General features: G+C 37.9%; 1 protein-coding gene across 1 annotated transcript in view; it reads left to right on the forward strand.

Annotated features, from left to right (window-relative positions):
- IRS2 (insulin receptor substrate 2) overlaps positions 1 to 18,165 on the forward strand; it is a 29,028-nt gene extending 10,863 nt beyond the window's left edge. The window contains 1 exon segment of the mRNA XM_019282701.3: positions 15,757 to 18,165. Within this exon segment, the coding sequence (XP_019138246.2) occupies positions 15,757 to 15,761 (5 nt within the window). The 3' untranslated portion in view covers positions 15,762 to 18,165.
- Positions 18,166 to 18,773: the final 608 nt, after the last annotated feature.

Consider the following 18,773-nt stretch of genomic DNA (forward strand, 5'->3'; position numbering starts at 1 on the left):
CAAGAGGCTAATGATTGGAGACTGTCTGCCTGACAGCCTAAACAAAATAGGAACATACTTGTCCTTCAGCAAGGGTCTGAGAGATCTTAGGTAGGACAGTCAGGACAGTATGCTGAAAAATTATAATGGGACTTAGTTTAGACCCCTTTGGTGGTGTTTGCAGTATGAGCCGCTTGCAAGATAATGATGCTTCAAAAAGCAAACAGTGTCTCAAAGCAGGGATTTTCTGTTTCTCTGGCAGAGCCATAGCTGACGGGTATTAATAGCTCAGTGTTGATGGGAGGAAGGCTTGCGTGATTCCGCTGGCTGTGCCGCTGTCCTCTGCGGCGCAGTCTGCCCTCACTGGGAGCAGGGAGTTGGATGCACTTGTGCTGGTAAATGGGGCCCTGAGTGCTGTTAGAAAGTCAGAATGTGTCTTTAATTGTTTGAGTGGTGTGTTTGGTGTTTGCATAATGCATTCCTATTTCAGTAATTTGATTTGTAATTTTATATGTTTTTATTATGACATTGGACCACAATCTCTTACTTTGTTTTTTCGTTAATTTCTCTTATGCATATATGTGAGTTTGCTGTTCTTATTTGAAACTAGTGTGGGCGATGTTTCTAGGGGACACTACCCAAGGCAAGGGTATCTTTGAACTAGGCCAGGATGTTCTTTGCTAAATTTAAAAACTACCCAAATATTACCCAGAGTTTGTAGGGTATTAAGCAGGATTACATGACGCACGGATTAGACATTGTTGAGCAGCTTGTTTTTGTTTGATGGGGTCAGAAATGGAGGCACTGGGGCTCTAGTGTAATGCCAAAACAGCAAACTTGCTGATAATCACAAACAGCAGAAGTTTCTTAGAAAAAGTAGAGCACTTTGGAGAATTTTCCAAGCTTTCTCCAAGTGATGCTTTTGTAAATTTGTTTGGTATGTGCTGTGATGTTGAATGTGAGGTATAAAACTCATTGTTCCATTGAGTTTCAGTTACTTTAAAGTAGATTAAAAACACCACTCTAAGTGCAACTTGAGCCAGAGGACTTTGATTCTCTTCAGTCAAAGACAAATCAATAAATCATTCCAGTAACAGTGGGAAAATCATGTCAATGAAATAAGATCTAAGCTGGTTTAGATTTGTCTCTTACGTTGTGTCCTCTGAGGCAGTATATTATTTTAAAAAGTGTTTAAGACAGTCATGATGTCTACCTCCTTAGATTGAGTGGCATTGTCAAGGTAATGTATGGAATTGGAATTATGAAGACCTTTTTTTATTTTGGGTTTGTTTGTTGATTTTTTTTTTCCTGTTTGTGTCTTTTTGTTTGTTTGGTTTGGTTTTGCTTTGAATCTAGGCTTTTTCTCACCAGAAATCACAATATTGATTGAATGAGACATATAACAGTCTTTTGGGGCTGGGTTAGGCTTAACTCTTAAGTAGAAGGCAGTGGTGTTGAATAGTTGATCAAGAACAAGAAAACAGTGGTGTTCTTGCTTTGGTCTGACCTCAGTGATGGAGGTAATTGAAGCTACAGAAATTTACTTGCAATAACTGGTAATATTACCTTTTAGCATTATTTAAAAGAGTAAGAGTGGAGTTGACAAATGGATACAAACCTCATCGGTTTTCTAGTTAATGCAAAACTTTTACATCACCAAATTGACTGCTTCAAATACTGTGGTCTCTCCCATGCTTGAATAACTGAGATGTTGTGGAGTGAATTTCTTATGTATTCTTTTTACTGGTTTGTCTGGTACTGATTTTTTTCAAAAACTCCAGTGAGTGCTTTTTAGTTTACTTCAAAAGTCAAACCAAAGTCAGGTAATGTGTCTAGCCAAAATTTTCACTTACACCTAAAAAAGACTTCTCGTGATGGAATAATGAGATCTGGAACTGAAAGGTGGAGGTAAAGTTCTGAAAGTCAGTTGCACTCAGTTGTGTTGTAACATCATTCAGTTTACATCATAAACATTTGGTAAAGTTTATAGGAGGGTGGACTTGCATCTTCTACAACATCTTTCAGTCCTGAGCAATTAGTTCTGCCAAAATTTATGATATATAACTAATAATACTGTCTCTTTAACATAACAAAAAGAAAAGTTACACTTTCATTGTAAAAATCCTGTACAGAAATGGTAAAGATTTGTCTTGTTGATTACCATGAAAGTTGTTTGTGAACTATGAAAAGTCACTTTGTATAAAATTATTTACAATTAATTAGTTTTAATCTAGCATAAAACTTCAAACATTTGTGTTTGGATTTGGAGTCAATCTTGTATAACAATACAAGGTTACAGAATTTTCTGAATGTTGAAATTACAGAATTAGTGCTCATGACTTCAACAATAGTTATAGAAAATTAACTTTGTGGAGGAGCATTAGGAGTGTATATATATATATATATATATATATTTTTTTTTTTTTTTTACCCTGATGCACAGAATACTTGAAAAAATTGGCCATAAACTTAAAACTGTTAGTACTTACTGTTTCATTATCCTAATAGTCTAGCAGTTACTCTCACAAATACCAGCGAGACTCTAACATGCTCTAGTGAGTGTTAGGATAATACTACTTTCTTATGGATATCTACAGAAAGGTGACTTCTTATACTGTTCTGTTTTAATCTTCAAATGTCAAATGAAAGTTAAGTAAAAATAAGCTTTTAACTTTAACCTTAACTGATATATTTTTAAATAAATGGTAGATTGTGTGGGCTCTAAATAAATAAATAAATTGATGATACTTGGATGTCGAATGTTAGCCAGTAGGATGATTTCCAGATACAAATGCACTGATGTCAGCACTGTAAGTGATTTCTAGAGTAGGTCTTCTTCCCCAACTTCTACTCCCCCCTGCCTCCCTGCCCCCCTGTTAGTGTGAATATTCAAGCAACAGTAAACTGAAAAGTTTGTAACATATGGTAACATGAGATAGTATATCTGTTATTCAAAAAAAAAAAAAAAAATCAGAACTTGATAGTAGTGAAATATTATTGATTTTTAGTAGAACATGGATTCAGCCCCCAGGAAATAAATTGATGGACATTTATTTTAGTGCATGTACACTTGACTGTGCGAGGAAGTTGAAACAACAGCTTAGATCTTGCAGCTTGAGTGAGCAGAGTGGAACTGGTGTGCCTGAATGCAGAGAGCAGGACCGCGGTGTGAATGAGCTGTGTAGGATGTTTGGATGCCAGGCTGCTGTTTGATGGAGTCATTGTGAGGGGTCATTTAGAGGTCTTTGGAGTCTGAAATTATTCCTTAAGTCTTGAGCCTTCTTCATCAGTCACAAACATGGCAAACTTTGTCATACTGGTCATGTGGATGCTATGTTGTCATGCTAAGAGAAAATGCTGCAATATTTTCTATTCCTCTCACTCCTCAGTAGATGTTTTCTATTTTCTGTGTTTTCATAGATTGGCTGTTGTCACTTTTACAGGGTGACAACGTTTCAACCATACGGTTTTAAAAAACCATACTGGGAGTAATGTCCATGATATTTTGTGTCATGTAGACTTGGGCTGGTATTCCACTTACTTTGCTAAAGTATGCTACTCTACTGTGCTGAAAAATAGTATTGATTTAGTGCAGCTTATGCTGCTTCCTTAATAAGGCATAGGAAAAAGAGAATGAAGAGTTTATAATAACACAAAAGAAAAAAAGAAAAGGTGCTGGGACTTTAGAACATGTTCATAGGAAACTGAGCTCTTTCGAGAAGTGATGCATAGGAGACAACTTTTAACTCTCCACCCCTAGTGGAATGAAGTGTGTGCATTCTGTCTTTGGTCAGGTGTCTTAACCCCTTTATCAGGCACTCATTTTTTGCCTGTCTTCTTGAGGGATTTTCCAATTTGTTTTCTGTGGGTTACCTGAGCAGCTGACACTTCATTCTGTTCTGAAGACAAAGTTCTATTAAGTTCTATTAAGAAACAGTGGACAAAGAAGTCTTTTATTGAATCTATATGTTAAATTTCTTTGCAATCTTTTATTTTTTCTACCATGTAAACCCATTGTTTTATTGGGCTGTGAAGTGGCTTTATCTTATTCATTAGTATAGCTGTGTTTTTCTGTGTGTGTGTACCTGAGTAAGATCTTGATTTTGAGTCTGTATTAAAACATTTTACTATGTCTCAAAATATATTACCTCATTATTTGCATCAGATGCACGTTATTTTCTTACTCCAGGTAAGAATTAGCCTTGTTTGTATTTGATACAGAAATGATGTTGTCTCATCAGTTAAGAAAAGCACTATGCTAAAAATAATTATATTTGGTAATTGTAAATTAATTCAGGAGCAGGAGGAACTTCTGTAAATTCTGTGATTTAGTTTAGGAAAAACGTTGAGAGTAAGTGGTACAGGATATAGTGTACAGTGGTTATGACTATAATGGTTGGAATGAACAGCCTTACCATCTGTCTTTTAAGTTTGGAATTCTGTTTCTTCACTGAATCATGTGCTACTGGAGGTTTTTTCCTAGTAGGTGTATTTTTCTTGGTGTATATGGTGACAGTATTCTTTAACTTCTCTGTTTCTGGAATGTGGTAACTTTTAATTTGACAAAGATTTCCAAGATTTTTTGTAGTAATGATGAGATTTTAATAGGGAAGCTCAGAACCATTTCTCTTCTTTGTCGTGGATTGTCTTAGGTCCTTTTTTTGGCCATTTGTAACCACATAATATCTTTCTGGAATAGTAGTGATTAATTGCTTTAAATAATTTTTCAAGGTACTTTATCTAAAAATAGCTACTGGAAATAAGGACCTCTAATACAGTCCACAGACTATTTTGTACTGTAATTTGAAAGGCTTTGATATAGAGAAACCAGTCATTTACAGCCTGTTCATGCTGGGTTTATTTTATGTGTCTTTTATGGATATGGTTAGATGATTTTGTCCAAGACTTATTCCTGCTCTATGGGAAAGTGTATCTGTGGTCTCTTATCTCAAACATAGATTGAATCTGAATTTTTTATCTTTTTTTGATGATAGTTGGAGAGGCATCAAAGTGAAAAACACTCAGAATTGCTGTACCTTTTATTAGTCCCTCAGGTTGCTTGGTTGCTTGATTTTTTCCTCCTTGTAAACAAGCTTGTGTTCGCTGTGGAAATGTTTTGGTAGGATTGTTTAGCCCAGACAGCATGGGATTATTTGCAAGATGAGGGAGGCTGTTCCAGAGGAGGCAATTTCTCTGTGTTTTTCTTAATAGGCTTTGTGAAATTCAGCTGTGCTGGGGTCCTGTTTTGGTCTGATGGACATGACTATAATTAAAAGGCAGAGGCTATAGGTTAACCGCAGGATGTGAGAATCTAAAGGGACCTTCATGTATGTGTCCTGAGTGAAGCTGCTTAATGTCTTCTGTGTTGCAGATTGCAATCAAGTGTCTCCAGTATGTCCTAAGGGTCCATGTTCCTGGTTTAGATTTCTAGGTATATAGTGGGGTTTTTTTTCATCTAGCTAGTGTCCTTGCACTTTATGCAGAACTGAGAGGTTTGGTTCAGCCTGTAATCCTTGCATTTGCTCCTTAGGAGCCTACCAAAAGACTCCTCTTCAAAGAAGGATCTGCCTTCTGTAAGTGGTCATTAGAAGGATATAGGTGCCTTTTAAGTATTGAAGAGGCTGGTCAAAGCCAGACTTGGAGATTGGCACAAAACCACCTTCCTTGACCATAGAGGGAGCCTATATGCTGTGCATAAATGGAACATCTAACTTCCAGAGATCTGCAGCTTGTGAGAACAACTTTGCTGTGTAGAGTCTTATTTTAAGCAGAAGGACTTGAAATAAGACTAATATTTGTATGTGGATCAGCTAGCATAGCTAAGTATTCCTGGCTGACCTGGACTGTACTTTAGTTAGTTGATGATGCATTGTACTTGTTCAGTAAATGTGAAATTGAAAGGGATTTGTGTTCTCTCTAGCTCTGCAGCTGCTGCACTGTTGGCTGAACACTTTTCAGTGTTATTTCCTGGTCAATCACAGTATGTGAAATATACAACAGTATCGGGGCCTTGGCACTTGCAAGCAAACTTGGGCTTTAAAGGTGCAGATGCCTTGGGGGAAGTGCTGGTGTTTTGCAAAGCATTTCTTCATGGCATTGCCTGTGATCTTTCTGTTCTTCTAGAACAGCGTCATAGCTTTATCAAGTCTTTGCTACTGCATTGTATCCTGCAGGAAGTCATAGTGCCTTAATATGATATCCTGGGGTGTTCATCACACCTATTTGCGATGTCCTAAGCAGCTTTTAAGAGCTGGGATGCTGGCAGTAGGAGAAAATGCATGCAGGTCTTGATGTACTGGAAAGCCTCCCTGAAGTTTAGGGGAATTCTCTGCTAAGCATTGTGAGACTAGAGCCGAATTCTAAAGTATTCCATCTTAAGTGACAAAGATGGGCTTTAATCTGTTTTATAAAAACAGTCCTGGCAACATAATACAATTTCAGAACGATGACAGTGTCAGTTATATAGTTGTGTGGTCAGACGTATTGCTATAAGTAAAACGTATTTTTAAAAAATGCTGTATTGGTACTGGTGAGCATTTTTTAGAAAATTAGGTATAATTGGTTGCTTATAAACATATTTGCTGGCAACAAATATGGGGAGCCATAAAACAAAACAAAGACACCTATGTAAGAGCACTTGGGAGAGGAGGAAAAAAACTGGTAAAACAGTACAACTCTGTTTCTGTAAATATTTACTGAGAGCTCTTATAATTACGGAAGAAAGTGCATCTTGCTCTGGAGCTAGTGATGTTGCATGTAATTCGCACTATTTTTTTGGGTCTTTTTAAAGAAATCCCTTTGAAGCTTTGAGAAAAGTGCTGTGAAAGTGCACTGTGCTCTGGCAGCACAGTATTTTTCATATCTTAACAGGTTGGGGTCTTTTTGTTTGCTCGTTTGTTTTTCTTGAGGAAGGTAGCATTTTGTACTGCAGTCTCATGGCTGAAAAAACAACGAAATAAGTGCTGTTTTCTAAACTGAGATTGACTGCATGTCTCAGATATTCTTGTTCTTGAGGGTGGGTAAAACTCGGTGCTTTGCATTTACCTTTACCTTTACCTTTCTTAAAAAAACATGGTCTTAGTGTCTGCTTCGTCTTGCAGAGCAAATCATTCTGGGCTTGCTTCACTTTCTCTGCAGTAAACTGGGGAGGATTCAAGGTGCATCCAGTGGACCTGGCAACAATCGCATTCAGTATAATCAGTGTTTCTTGCTTGAAAAAGAAAGTAAAATAAGAGTAAGAAAGAGGAGATAATTATATTCTTTCTGCTATCACAAATTGTTTTATGACCAGCTTTCAGTTTTGAAACTGGTGTTCTCAGAAGATAAATTTTAACCACCTAAATTACTTCTCTAAACAGTTCACTAAGCTTTTTGCCTCTGCTTTCCAACTGAGTATCAGTTAGCCTCTGGGAGTGATACGTAGATGGTATTTATCATGCCCATGTGACAAAAATACATCTTTTCCTTTCATATCTTAATAGACTACCAACTTCTGTATGTAATAAAATCAATATCAGCTTCAGAAAGGAATGCTAATTCATCTCTAGATTAAAATCAGAGTAAGAAGTTACAGATGGCCCTGTTTGCTTTGAAAATGCAACATAAAATATTTTAAAATTTTTTCTAGCATTTCTCAGCAAAATATTTGATGCAAGGGAGAATAGAAGAAAATTTGTCAATACTAAATCTACAAGTATCGTTCTTTGAGACATCATTTTGGTTTGAATTCTGGGACGTTTGTTTATTGAAGGAGTAGTGGGAAATGTCTGCTGGGGGATTGTGTTAGAGTGGCTGTTTTTGAAGAGACTTAGTGGGCTTCTGTAGAGTGATAAATATTAAGGTGACGTTGTTGAAATCAACAGAGATGGGGCACCTTGCTAAATTTGTGAATCTGGCTTTTGGAAAGTATCCACTGTGCCAAGGGCTGCTGTGTGTTGCTAGTCTACAGTACCAAGGAAATTAAGAAGAGCTTCCCTCATGGTCTTTAACAAGCTGGTTTGTCCTTACAGGTAAATCATTAGAAAGTAAGTGAGTACTTTGGGTAGTATCTCCATTTGCGTGTCTTGGATTTTGTATGCGGCTGCTTTTGACCCACTGTCAGAGAGAGGAAAGTGGATTGATGCTTCAGTGCAGCGCTTTTGTGCTGTATCGCTCACTTCACTAAATGGTTTCAGGGAGGATGGGAGTGGTGATGCATTTTCATCATAGAACATGATGAAACTTCCTGACTGGGTTCATCTTTTCCCCACTTCTGTTACTGACAGATTCACATTTACAAAGGTGAGACCACAAAAGGTTTTCTAGAAACCATTGATAAAATTGGAAAATAATCTTTTAAAATCTTCATCCTACTTCTGGATGCTCAAGAGTTTTAAGTGAGAATGTGGCAACAAGAGAAAGCTGTAGGGAAAAGGTTGCCCTCCTGTGCATGCCAGGTTGTTCCTCTTACCCCTTCCCTGCTTTCTTTTTATCTCACTTCTCTCCCTGTGTATCTCTTTTGCAAAAAGATGGATTTCTCTGGACTTGTCTCCTAACCTGAAAGTCCAAAAGCTGTAGCAGCCAGTTAACATTTAGTGTGTGACCATCCAGTGTGTTTAGGTGGCAGGTGAGATGCCTAAGTGAATGTATGTCATGCCAGGGCTGTCTGTCTGCTTGGTAAGATGTCTGAAGGTCAGTTTACAAAACAGGAGGGTGGTTGACTGTGAAAGTTGAGGAGAGCCTTGTGTTCTAAAACATGCTGCTCTCTGGAAGATAAATATCTTCCTCTAGGATGCTCTTATAAATGTGAAGCCTCTTTTGATACTAGGTGCCTAAGCCCATTTGGCAGTGACGGAGGCAGGGATTAGTCTTTGAAACAGAGTGCCTGGATGAAGTGTTTCTGTCCCCCTCTCCGCAATATTTATGAAGCAAGAGCACCTACCTGGCACTGACCAGTGTCCAGTACCTTTCTTGCTGAAAAAAGATCTCAGTTGTCTTTTCCCCTCACCAGTTTATAGCATGTCTTAGCCATATATTCTTCGGTAGAGTGCTCTTGTTCTTTCTTCCTGCAGCTGTTTTCACGGAATGATTAGATATCCACTGTAATGGAAGGGGAGACTGAACATGACTTCCCACAACTTACATGAGTCCTTATCCCTGTTCCTATGAATATTTAAATTTTTAATGTGAATATTTCTTCAGTTTAACCAGTTGAAAAGATTGCTTTTTGTCCCAAGTGAGAGAGGGAAAAAGCATATTTTTAAGCTCTTTGAGAACATTCTAATATTGTGTTTTCAGGCATGTGTTTTCAGCCTAGTGGCTCAGGAACAGCTCTTGAACTTTGGTATTGTCCATTGATACCCAGAATGGCAGTCAAGCTCTCACTTGTGGATCTGAACCAGTAGTCTGAATGTACTTTGTTTGGTTTTTTGGTTTTTTTTTCCACCTCACTGTTACCTGCTGGAAATAGGACAACTAACTTTGATGACATTTCAGTTGGCAGTTGTGTGAGAATATCAAGTTCTGCTTCACAAGAGCTCTTCCTTGTCAAAACTTGTTGACCTTGTTAATGACTACTGATACAAATTAGAAGAGGCACAAATATGCCTTTGACATCCCAGCTGAGCAAACTTCCCAGCAATTGTAAAGGTGTGTAAAAGGATATCATCTCTGTTCCTAAAATGAATACCAAGTTTATACCTCACAGAGTTTGAGATCTTTCAGAACTCTTACTTATCAGAGCACAGTATGAAATAGGGCAGAAGAATTGTTGCTTAGAAGTTGCTGGTTTTAGCCCTTGACTCTAAGGAATAGGAATGGCTGGCTGCTCATAGGATGTGTAGGTCAGAAAAGCAGAGGTACCCACAGAGTTTGGTAGAATTTAGCTGAGTGTAGCCTGGTATGTGCTTTTGGGGCAGGCATGCTAATTCAGTTGTTGTTGTGTCTCCAGAGATGGGGTTGGTAGGTAGTTCAGTGTGTTAGTCACCGATCCCTTCCACCCTCACCCTTCATCACTTGGAAGGTGAAAATGTTGTTTTGCAAAAATTCTGTCTCTTAAGAAACTTCAGCCTCACTTTGTGTGCAAAGTGGTATTGCTGGAGTTCCCACATTGCTGGCAGACTGCATGTAGGAAAAGCTGTTCTCTCTCCCTGGTGTAGTGAACAGAGCTGTAAAATCGAGCCAGCAGCCAACATTGAGGCCGTGTTTGTGGTGTTGGGTCTTGAATCTACACTGGTATGGGAATAGAGTGATGGTTGTAAGGTGGGAGGCAATTTCACATGTATGATAATGGTCATCAACCAAGAACATGACTTCTTGTTCCATGATGGTTAAGTGCTGTGTGTGTGTATTGTAGAGTGGATCTTTGGCTGGCTGCCACAGACAAATCTCTCCAGTGGCAAATTTTCTAAGTATCTTCCACATCTGCTTCTGCATATTTGTTTCCGTCCGTTTTACAAACTCCCAATGGAAGGGCAAAAGAACTAAACATTTGTATTTACTAGCATTTTGTTTGTATGGAGAAAGCTGCTTGATTTTGTTTCATTTCAAGTAATGCTTTTGAGTGGTTGTACACCCAGCTTGCAAGGGAGAGGATAATTGAACATATTTCAGACAGTTCTATATTGGGGGGTTTCTGTCTAATTTATTTTATTCCTAATCATGGGATTAAATCACGTCTATACAAACTTGTTTAATAGTACACAGTGGCTGTAGCTCTGAAATTAAGAGATATAATAGCAGTTGTATTAAATTAATCCTGGGAAAAATGAGCATGTCTAGTTTCTTAATTTTAAATTAGAAGTGCCTGTATTTATTATAATTGATATGGAAAATGTATTTCTGGACCAGCACTATAAATTCATTGTAATTACATTTGTAAGTTTAATCCTTTATTTTCCACATAATTACATTTTAATATTTAGTTATTAGTACTACAAAATCTATAAAAACCTTGACAAAATTATATGAAACACAAATTATATCAAATTCTGAAGTCAGCTAAGCATAGCACACATTCTCATCTGTACTTCTGCTATAGACTCAACTGCTTAAACTCTGATGCAAGACTATAGGTAAAATAAGCATTAGTCATGTAAATATATGGCATCAAATACAAATAATTTTGTTTTTTAGTACCTTTGATTAAAAGTTGATGGTCATTACAAATTTTGGGGGATTTGCCCATGATGTCAGATGAACATTTTAACCTCTTGACAGTATGCTTGGGCATACAAACCTGAAAGGTGTTTACATGGAACATCTTTTTCCAGATAATCTAGCAGTTTGTTTCCCACTTTAAAAGTTAATCTTTCCCCATGGTTATATTAATGAAGTTCGAGGTGATACCATTTCTAACCATTTGACACAAGAGTTAAAAGTACTGTGAAGCTCATTTTAATATAGATTACTGTGGATGCAAAATCCCTACTTTACTACTTTAAAGAAATTTAGTGATTTTTTTATTATTTGCCATGAAGAATCTATGTTGACCAGATGCTTGTTTTTTAAAATTCATAAAACAACAGAGACATATCTGAACAACATTATGTACTGTTTCTTAGTGGAATAACATATCAAAAGAGCCTAGTGACTTGGTGCAGCATGTTTCCAATTATGATCAACCATGACTTGTTTAAAAAATAAAAATAACGTGGCTTTTTCATTTCATGGTTTAAATTGTTTTTCTCATCAAATGTGGAAACATTTTACTTTGGATGGATATTATTCATGAGCTTTGTAAAGTTTTAGAGCGTAGTACTTCATGTTTTCCTGCAAAGTGTTGGTAAAGTGAATGTTTAAGCTCTGATTGAAACCTGTTCCTCTTACAGTGTCTGTGCTCAGCTTTTTTTGATAAGAGTAGTCCTCCTGAGTGGAGCTCAGGTTCCCTGGAAGTACTTGTGGAGAGCCGTAGCTCAGCACATGAGTTGTTCTGTTATCTTTAGCAGGGTTACCTATGATGTTAAGTACAGTATTCATTGCATTGCTTCATGAGAGTTGGAGCCAGGTCAGGATTTGGTTCCCACTGTGCACTTCCCAGTAGTGTCCTGGGTAGCAGTCAGGCTCCATCTGCATTTGGATGCTTGGCCAAGTTTGTGACCGTATGATGTGTGTGCATCCTGTGATCCCTCCAGTAAGGAAGCCCTTGGAGACTGTGGTTCAGACCACCTCTGGTTGCTGTCAGTGCCCTGTCAGCAGGAGTTTATTACCATCAGACCCTGTGCTGTTCCTTCCCACCCTCAGCCTCCCTCTCTGCTCCCCTTGCTTGCAGACACAGACTGCTGTAGGCATGGGGACGGTGCTGCCAAGGCTCAAGGCTCCAACCTGTGTGGGTACCTTTGACCCATCTCCTGCGGGGAGCTCAGCCAGTGCGTTGCCTGGTGCTGGAGAAAGCTGCAGGGCTGGGCGGGCAGTGTAACCTGCTGATGGAGGGTGCACTGGCCTTTTATAGGTGGCCAGCTGCCTTGCCCAGGGTCATACATCTCCTCTCAGGTGTCTGGCATACCAAATCCTCCCTGTGAGTGGGGTTCAGTTCCTTGGGTTGTGCTGTTTAATGGCCTGGCCTGATGCCCACAGACGCATGTGTTGTTAACCTCCAGGTTCAGTTGTATCAATAGGGTTGCTCTTCCAGGAAAAGTTAGTTAGCAGAATCACAGCCTTAATCAATTTGGCAGACGGCATGTGGAGGAGAAACAAAGGGATAAAGCCACTGAGTGATTTGCCTGGAGTCAGGGCAGAAGCCTGTAGCAGAGCTGGCGGTGCTGTGTCCAATGCCTGCTGTACTCTGGCAGTCACACTGCCAGTGGAATAAATTTACTGATTATGAATAACCAGCAATGTGTTTTGCCACGAACCACATGAATAACTGTTTCTGCCTGCGTGCTTGTTAGCAGATGAGAATTATTTTTAGAAATTTAAAAAAAATTGTATTTGCTGCTTACTGACTTTGAAAATTAATTAGCAGAGTAGATCTTTAATTGACTAACCATTGTATACTCGTCACAGTATATTTAGCAAGTCTATGAATATTTGGTAGTTTCATAGCAGTTTGTGTGTGTGTTTATTTTCTGATTTATTCCCCAAGAAGCACTGGCAGAATCAGATGACTTAAGTAGTTTTGGAAATTCAGCAATGATCATGGATGCTTTTCTTAATAAAGCCCAAAACCAAGAGGAAACCTTTTTTTATTGAGACAATGCTGGACTTTGTATTTTGATTAGTGCGTGCCCATGGGGAATAAGCTAGCAAAGAATATATTTGTGTCCTGTAGGAATTTTGAGTTCCTGGGTAGAGACGGTGTATGCTGGTGTGACTTGCTGTGTGAGCAGAATGTTGACCTGAGGCTTGAAATAAATAGAAATACTAATCACTGAGGTAAAAATTAACATGATATTGATTTTTTTTTTGTTTGGTTAGTTTTTGTTTATACTTCAGCATGGAACTTGAAAATTTTTTTTCTTCCAAGTGGGCTCCCTCTGAAGCTGACATTGCTATTGCATGGGTCAAGTGGTAACAGTAGTTATTTTTCCTTTATTGATTCAAAGCTTATTCAAAACGTGATTCAAATCTTATTGAAGTCAGAGGAAATTGTTTTATTATTGAAGACTATGTTTGGGGTGGTTTTTTGAGTTATAGGTCATCATTATAGACTCTTTGGATGATGTGTTTATTGTATCGTAGGCTCTTAGGCTTGTGCTCACAGTCCTATCATCCACCTACAAAACCAAGCAAGCTAAGTTTGGAAGTGCTTTGAAGCATCTTCCACTTTACCTCCTCCAGTTTAATTCTGACTGTACAGTATCTGTTGTACTGTAAGAACAGCATCAGATTTACTCAGTTGCTAATAATCTTCCCTCATGTCTGCCCTAGGCTGGCATACTTCTGGAAACATACTTGTTTGTGTCCTTTGCATTTTCCACCAGTTTCCCTATCTGAAGATGAGGATTTAAAAAATTTTTTTTGTAATACTTTATTTGGCTTTCACTCTGAAGTGGCCACTTTGGGGAATGTAAATTTAGTTGTCGTGTTGGTTTCCATGTGAAGGAGGAAAGCAATAACATAGAATTAGCACATACCTTTGAACACTCACTTGTTTGCCTACATGATGCATCTATGCTGCTTCCCTAAACAAAAATGGGAACAAAGTGGTTTGTGAAGTGTTTCTTCCTCAAATGAGGAATTTCTGCTCCCATCTGAGAGCTGTCTGTCCTGCCCCATTGTTCCCCCATGCAGCCCTTTGGGATGGTATTGGCAGATTTGGAGCTCCCCCATGGACACATCATAAGCCAGTGAAAGGTCTTAATCTGCAATACCCTTCCAGAACAAACAGTGAAAACTTGTTTACTGAAGATTGACTGGATTGATTTGACTTAGTTTCTGACCAGAAACGTGGCAGTGAATAAATGGCTGGCAGTGGGTGGGGGCAATGAGGTGCTTTCCTTTTGGCAAGCTATTAATTCATCTCAAAAAAAAATGAAATAAAATCCCAAGTAATATCCTAAGTATTTGATCATGTAGTGGCTCCAATTGACTCCAGCAGGACTAATGCCTTAGGTAAACCTTAGCTCTCAGAGATTCAAAGCAATTCAGCAGGTCTTACATAAAAGCCAAGATACATCAGCCTTTGTTTCTGTGTAAACTTGTGGGAAAAGACCACGTATTTTTGTCAGAGGCTTACATGGATTTGAAACTTGCACAGATAAGCACTGGACTTACTTTGACATCCATGTTTTGTATTTAATTTGTTTTGGTTTTATGGTCCCAAAGGAATTAAAAGATACAGAAATAGTGACTTCTTGTATCAATACAGTCAAAACTATAGACTTTTCTAAGTAACAGTGTTTGTTCCCAAAATGTTCCAAATAACTTCAGTTTTTATAAAAACCTGTGTAATACAGCATCTAGTAAAATTTTCATTTACCTTGTAAACTTGAGGGCAACATACAACAAAGAAAATTTATATAACTATTACATTTTGATTTTTAATGGCCACATTATCAAATCATTTTAATGTTGTGAGTTAATCAATGTAATAATGTCCCTTTGTGGGGTAGGCACATACTATCCATTAATTCTTTGCAATGAAGAAACACTAAAGGAGTCAGCTGCATTCTTTAAAATAGAATGGGTCTCATTGTAATCAGTTTCTATTTTACTCCATAATTCTCAATGACTGTTTAAAGCAGCTTTGTAGACAGTAGTTGGGAGAAGATTCTTTCCTTTTGCATACCTACTCATTTTTTTACTTCTGGAATAATAGTTGTTTAGTAAATCAAATAACTAAATTAAAAGAAGGTTCTTTCTATACGTTGCATATGTCTTTAGTAGACTCGTCCCTAAAGACAAAGTAGTCTCAAACTTGTTTTTAATGTCTGGAAATGGAAAGCTTTTTGTAACATCCAGCTGACAAAAAAGGAAAGAGTTAAGCTTGTACCTATTTTCTCCAACCCCTTTTCCTTTCCACTGATGCAAAAATTGTGATGGTCATGACTTGAGTTGGGGGGGATTTTGTGTCAGGTTTTCTAACCCATTCTGTGTCCTGCAGTTTGTTGATGTGAAGAGCCTTAGCTGAAAGGTTCTGAAAAAAGGGAGTGGTGTTGGATTGGGAAATACTCCCTTTATTGCCTTTGCAATACCTTATGGTGTATACACATATGAAAGCAATTACTGCACAGCTGCTTTTTTTCCCCACGTGAAAACCCATTCTGAATAAGCTCTTTATGGTATTTTTTGTGTTGTCTGTATCATAGATATGAAAAAATTTTGCAGCTTTTATTGACTTTCTTTCATTTTTCTTTTCAGAGTGAAGGAGTTAGTTTTCTCATCATGACCTCAAACAACAGAGTACAACATTCAAAGAAGCTGCTCGGCATATACCTTTTTGTTTATTTGGTTTTGGGTTTTTGTTTTTGGTAACTGAAGCTGCTTAACGTTTACTTTTTATTGTTGTTATTGTTGGTCCTAACAGTTGCTTAACTGTTGTGGGCTAAACTGTACAACAAATCTGGGAGGAAGGGAAAGCAACCTGCCTAACTCATTACTTGTCCATGGCATCTGTTATCATTTTGCTGCTGTTTTGACAGAAGCTGGAGATGCTCTTTAAACCATAGGAACTTTTCTGCTGGCCTCTTTAATTAATGGCCAATGCCTTCATTTTCTTTTTCTTCAAAGACAAACTGTATTTATTCTCTGGCATATTAGGGGATTCTGTAACACCTGCTGAAGCAGCAAGATCTGGTATTTACTGGCATAATTTCAAGCCTACGACAGTACTACCTCAGTTCAAAGTAAAGCCGGATTTGCCGTGTTGGTGTATGACAGGAACTCCTGTATCTCTGTGCTGAGTCTCTCAAGAACAGTCGCCAGCCTTACTGAACTTGCAACTTGTACAGCTGCTGCTGCTGCTGGGTTTTGAATCACTAGCTGCAGGGTTTACTTCTCAGACAAAGCCGAAGTAGGGCACTGAAAAGTCTAAAATGGGATGAAACTCTGTGAATCAGACTTAGAGGATTCAGAGTAGTTAAAAAGTATAAATGTGTAACTGAAGCAACGTAAGTTAAAAACATCAATCTATATTAGGGGTATCTCTGTACCTTTGACACACTTGTTTAATCCTCTCTATGTAGGTGTTTATGTAGGTACTTCAGATTGCAAAAGCCTTTTCTTCTATTTACAAGCTCACTTTTGTCAGCTAACTGTTCTTAGCTGCATTTCTTGTAACCAAAAAAATCCACATAGGCATGCTAGGAATGCAGGGATGGTAATGGGTATCGGGCAGATTCAAGAGCTATGTTAACACAGTATTATCTTGCCATCTATAAAGTCCTGATATTTGCCTTTTACCAGGAAAGCACCATTGTAGCTGCAGGCACTGTTACAGGGAAGAAGAACCATTGCAGTCACTTATCCTGAGTTCTTTTCAAGGCTAACTGTGCATCACATTTCCAGTGGCCTGAAAATCTGAGTGGTGTGGCAGCTACTGTCACGAAAGTCACATACAACTGTTGCACCAGACTAGCAGAATGTCATGCCACCTTGCTTCTCCTTTGATTGAAGTGTTTGTGTACATTTTAAGGGTACCCCGCCAGTGCCTGCTCTGATAGACATGTAAGTATTACTAAGTTATGAGTTATGTGAGACTTTTTTCTTTTCTTTCTTTTTTTAAATCATTGTGCTTGTTGGAACCTGTACTTCACTGTTAACAATGCATCATCTTCTTTTGGTTTTTTTTTTTTTTCTGAGGAAGACAAGAGTCAATGTCTTAAAAATACAATGAATGGCAATGCAGTCTTCCTGCTTACATGCTGAATTTTTAGAACTGAGGATTGTATTACAAGACAAAGATGAATGTAAACTAATTCCTTCCCTACTTCATGGCACACTTTATTTTTCAGTGTAGTTTTTTGGATCTTAAATCACAGCAATGCATAGGCTAATACAATATTGGATCTAAAATCAATTTAAATATCTGATCTGATTGAGTTTTTCTCTAATACTAATGCTATAAATGGTTCTAAGACATTCTGAAATGCTGCTTGTTCAAGTCTGGAACTAAAAAACCCGCATACCTTTGGCATTTTCTGTCTGACCCCCTCCTGCCCCCGCCAGCACTGAGTGTGGTACCTGCTGAATTCAATGTTTTGAATGTGTCTATTTTGAAGAATCCCTCTGTATCAATTAAGAAATTATGCCACTAAAACAAATGGCTAAACAGCATAGAGCAACTTAAAAAAAAAAAACCAAACTTGACTAAATAATCAATTATTCTCTATCCTGTATATTTCACAAAGGCATATGCAATACTTACATTCTTAATTTAGTTTACAGAATGGAACCAAAATGTATAAATGTTATGTTTGCTAAAACTTCACAATGTATATTGGGTCTTTGTACATTTTGCCTGACTTACCTTAAATTTAAAATATTTTTTGCTATATAACCTTAACAGTTATTAAGCAGTGTTTTCTTTTTGGGTACGTATTGTTTCTGGATATCAAGATGTTAAATATATTTCTTGCTATTGTGATATGACAAGAGACTTAACTTATCTTGCTGTGTCTTCCAATGTACACGCTGTATATAAGGATAAATGTGATGCTGCTGGAGACCAGAATAAATGGAACTAGAGTAGTGTATTGTATTTAGTCTGTATTGATTATGGATGCTCTCCTTAATAGCCATATGCAATAAAATACGTTATTTATGAAAGGAGTAAAGCATTTGTGTGCCTATTTTCTCTAGGGGTGAAGTGGATTTTTCTGGCTGTTTACATAAAATCAGTTTATTCTCTCTTTTGAATGGAAACATGCTTTCTGTGAACAAATGTTACTGCACTGCACGTACCTGCTTTCCTTTTAACTCCTCAAACATCATGAAATAATTTTAAGTCTTGTTTAAGGATAAAACTATTGGTTTTATAAAGTGAAGTTTGTGTATTTGAGGAAATAAGTAGGAGCAGAAATCATCTTAATTTTTAATTCCAGTTTTAAAAGTGAGTGGAAGACTATGGGAGTCCTTCTGGCAGCCTATTTAGTGAGAACAGACTTGCCCTATAGAAGCTGTATAGTCTCTTACACTGGTACAAGGTGAGTGGGAACCTAATGCTATTTGTAGTTATGTCCTGCTGCTGGTTTGCATGCAGGGACCGTGGCCTGCAGTCAGAGACACCACAAGGTCGCTGTAGCCTGATTTGATCAGCAGGAACGTCTCTTACACCTGACAGTAGACCCTTTTTCAATTTTCCTTGCATCCAGGAAAGTCATGTATGCGGGTCATGGGCTCATGTCAGGGAATGTGGTGATGAGGAGCAGGGGACAACA

This window comes from Corvus cornix, chromosome 1, assembly GCF_000738735.6.
Source record: "Corvus cornix cornix isolate S_Up_H32 chromosome 1, ASM73873v5, whole genome shotgun sequence".
In the NCBI taxonomy this organism is placed as follows: Eukaryota; Metazoa; Chordata; class Aves; order Passeriformes; family Corvidae; genus Corvus; species Corvus cornix.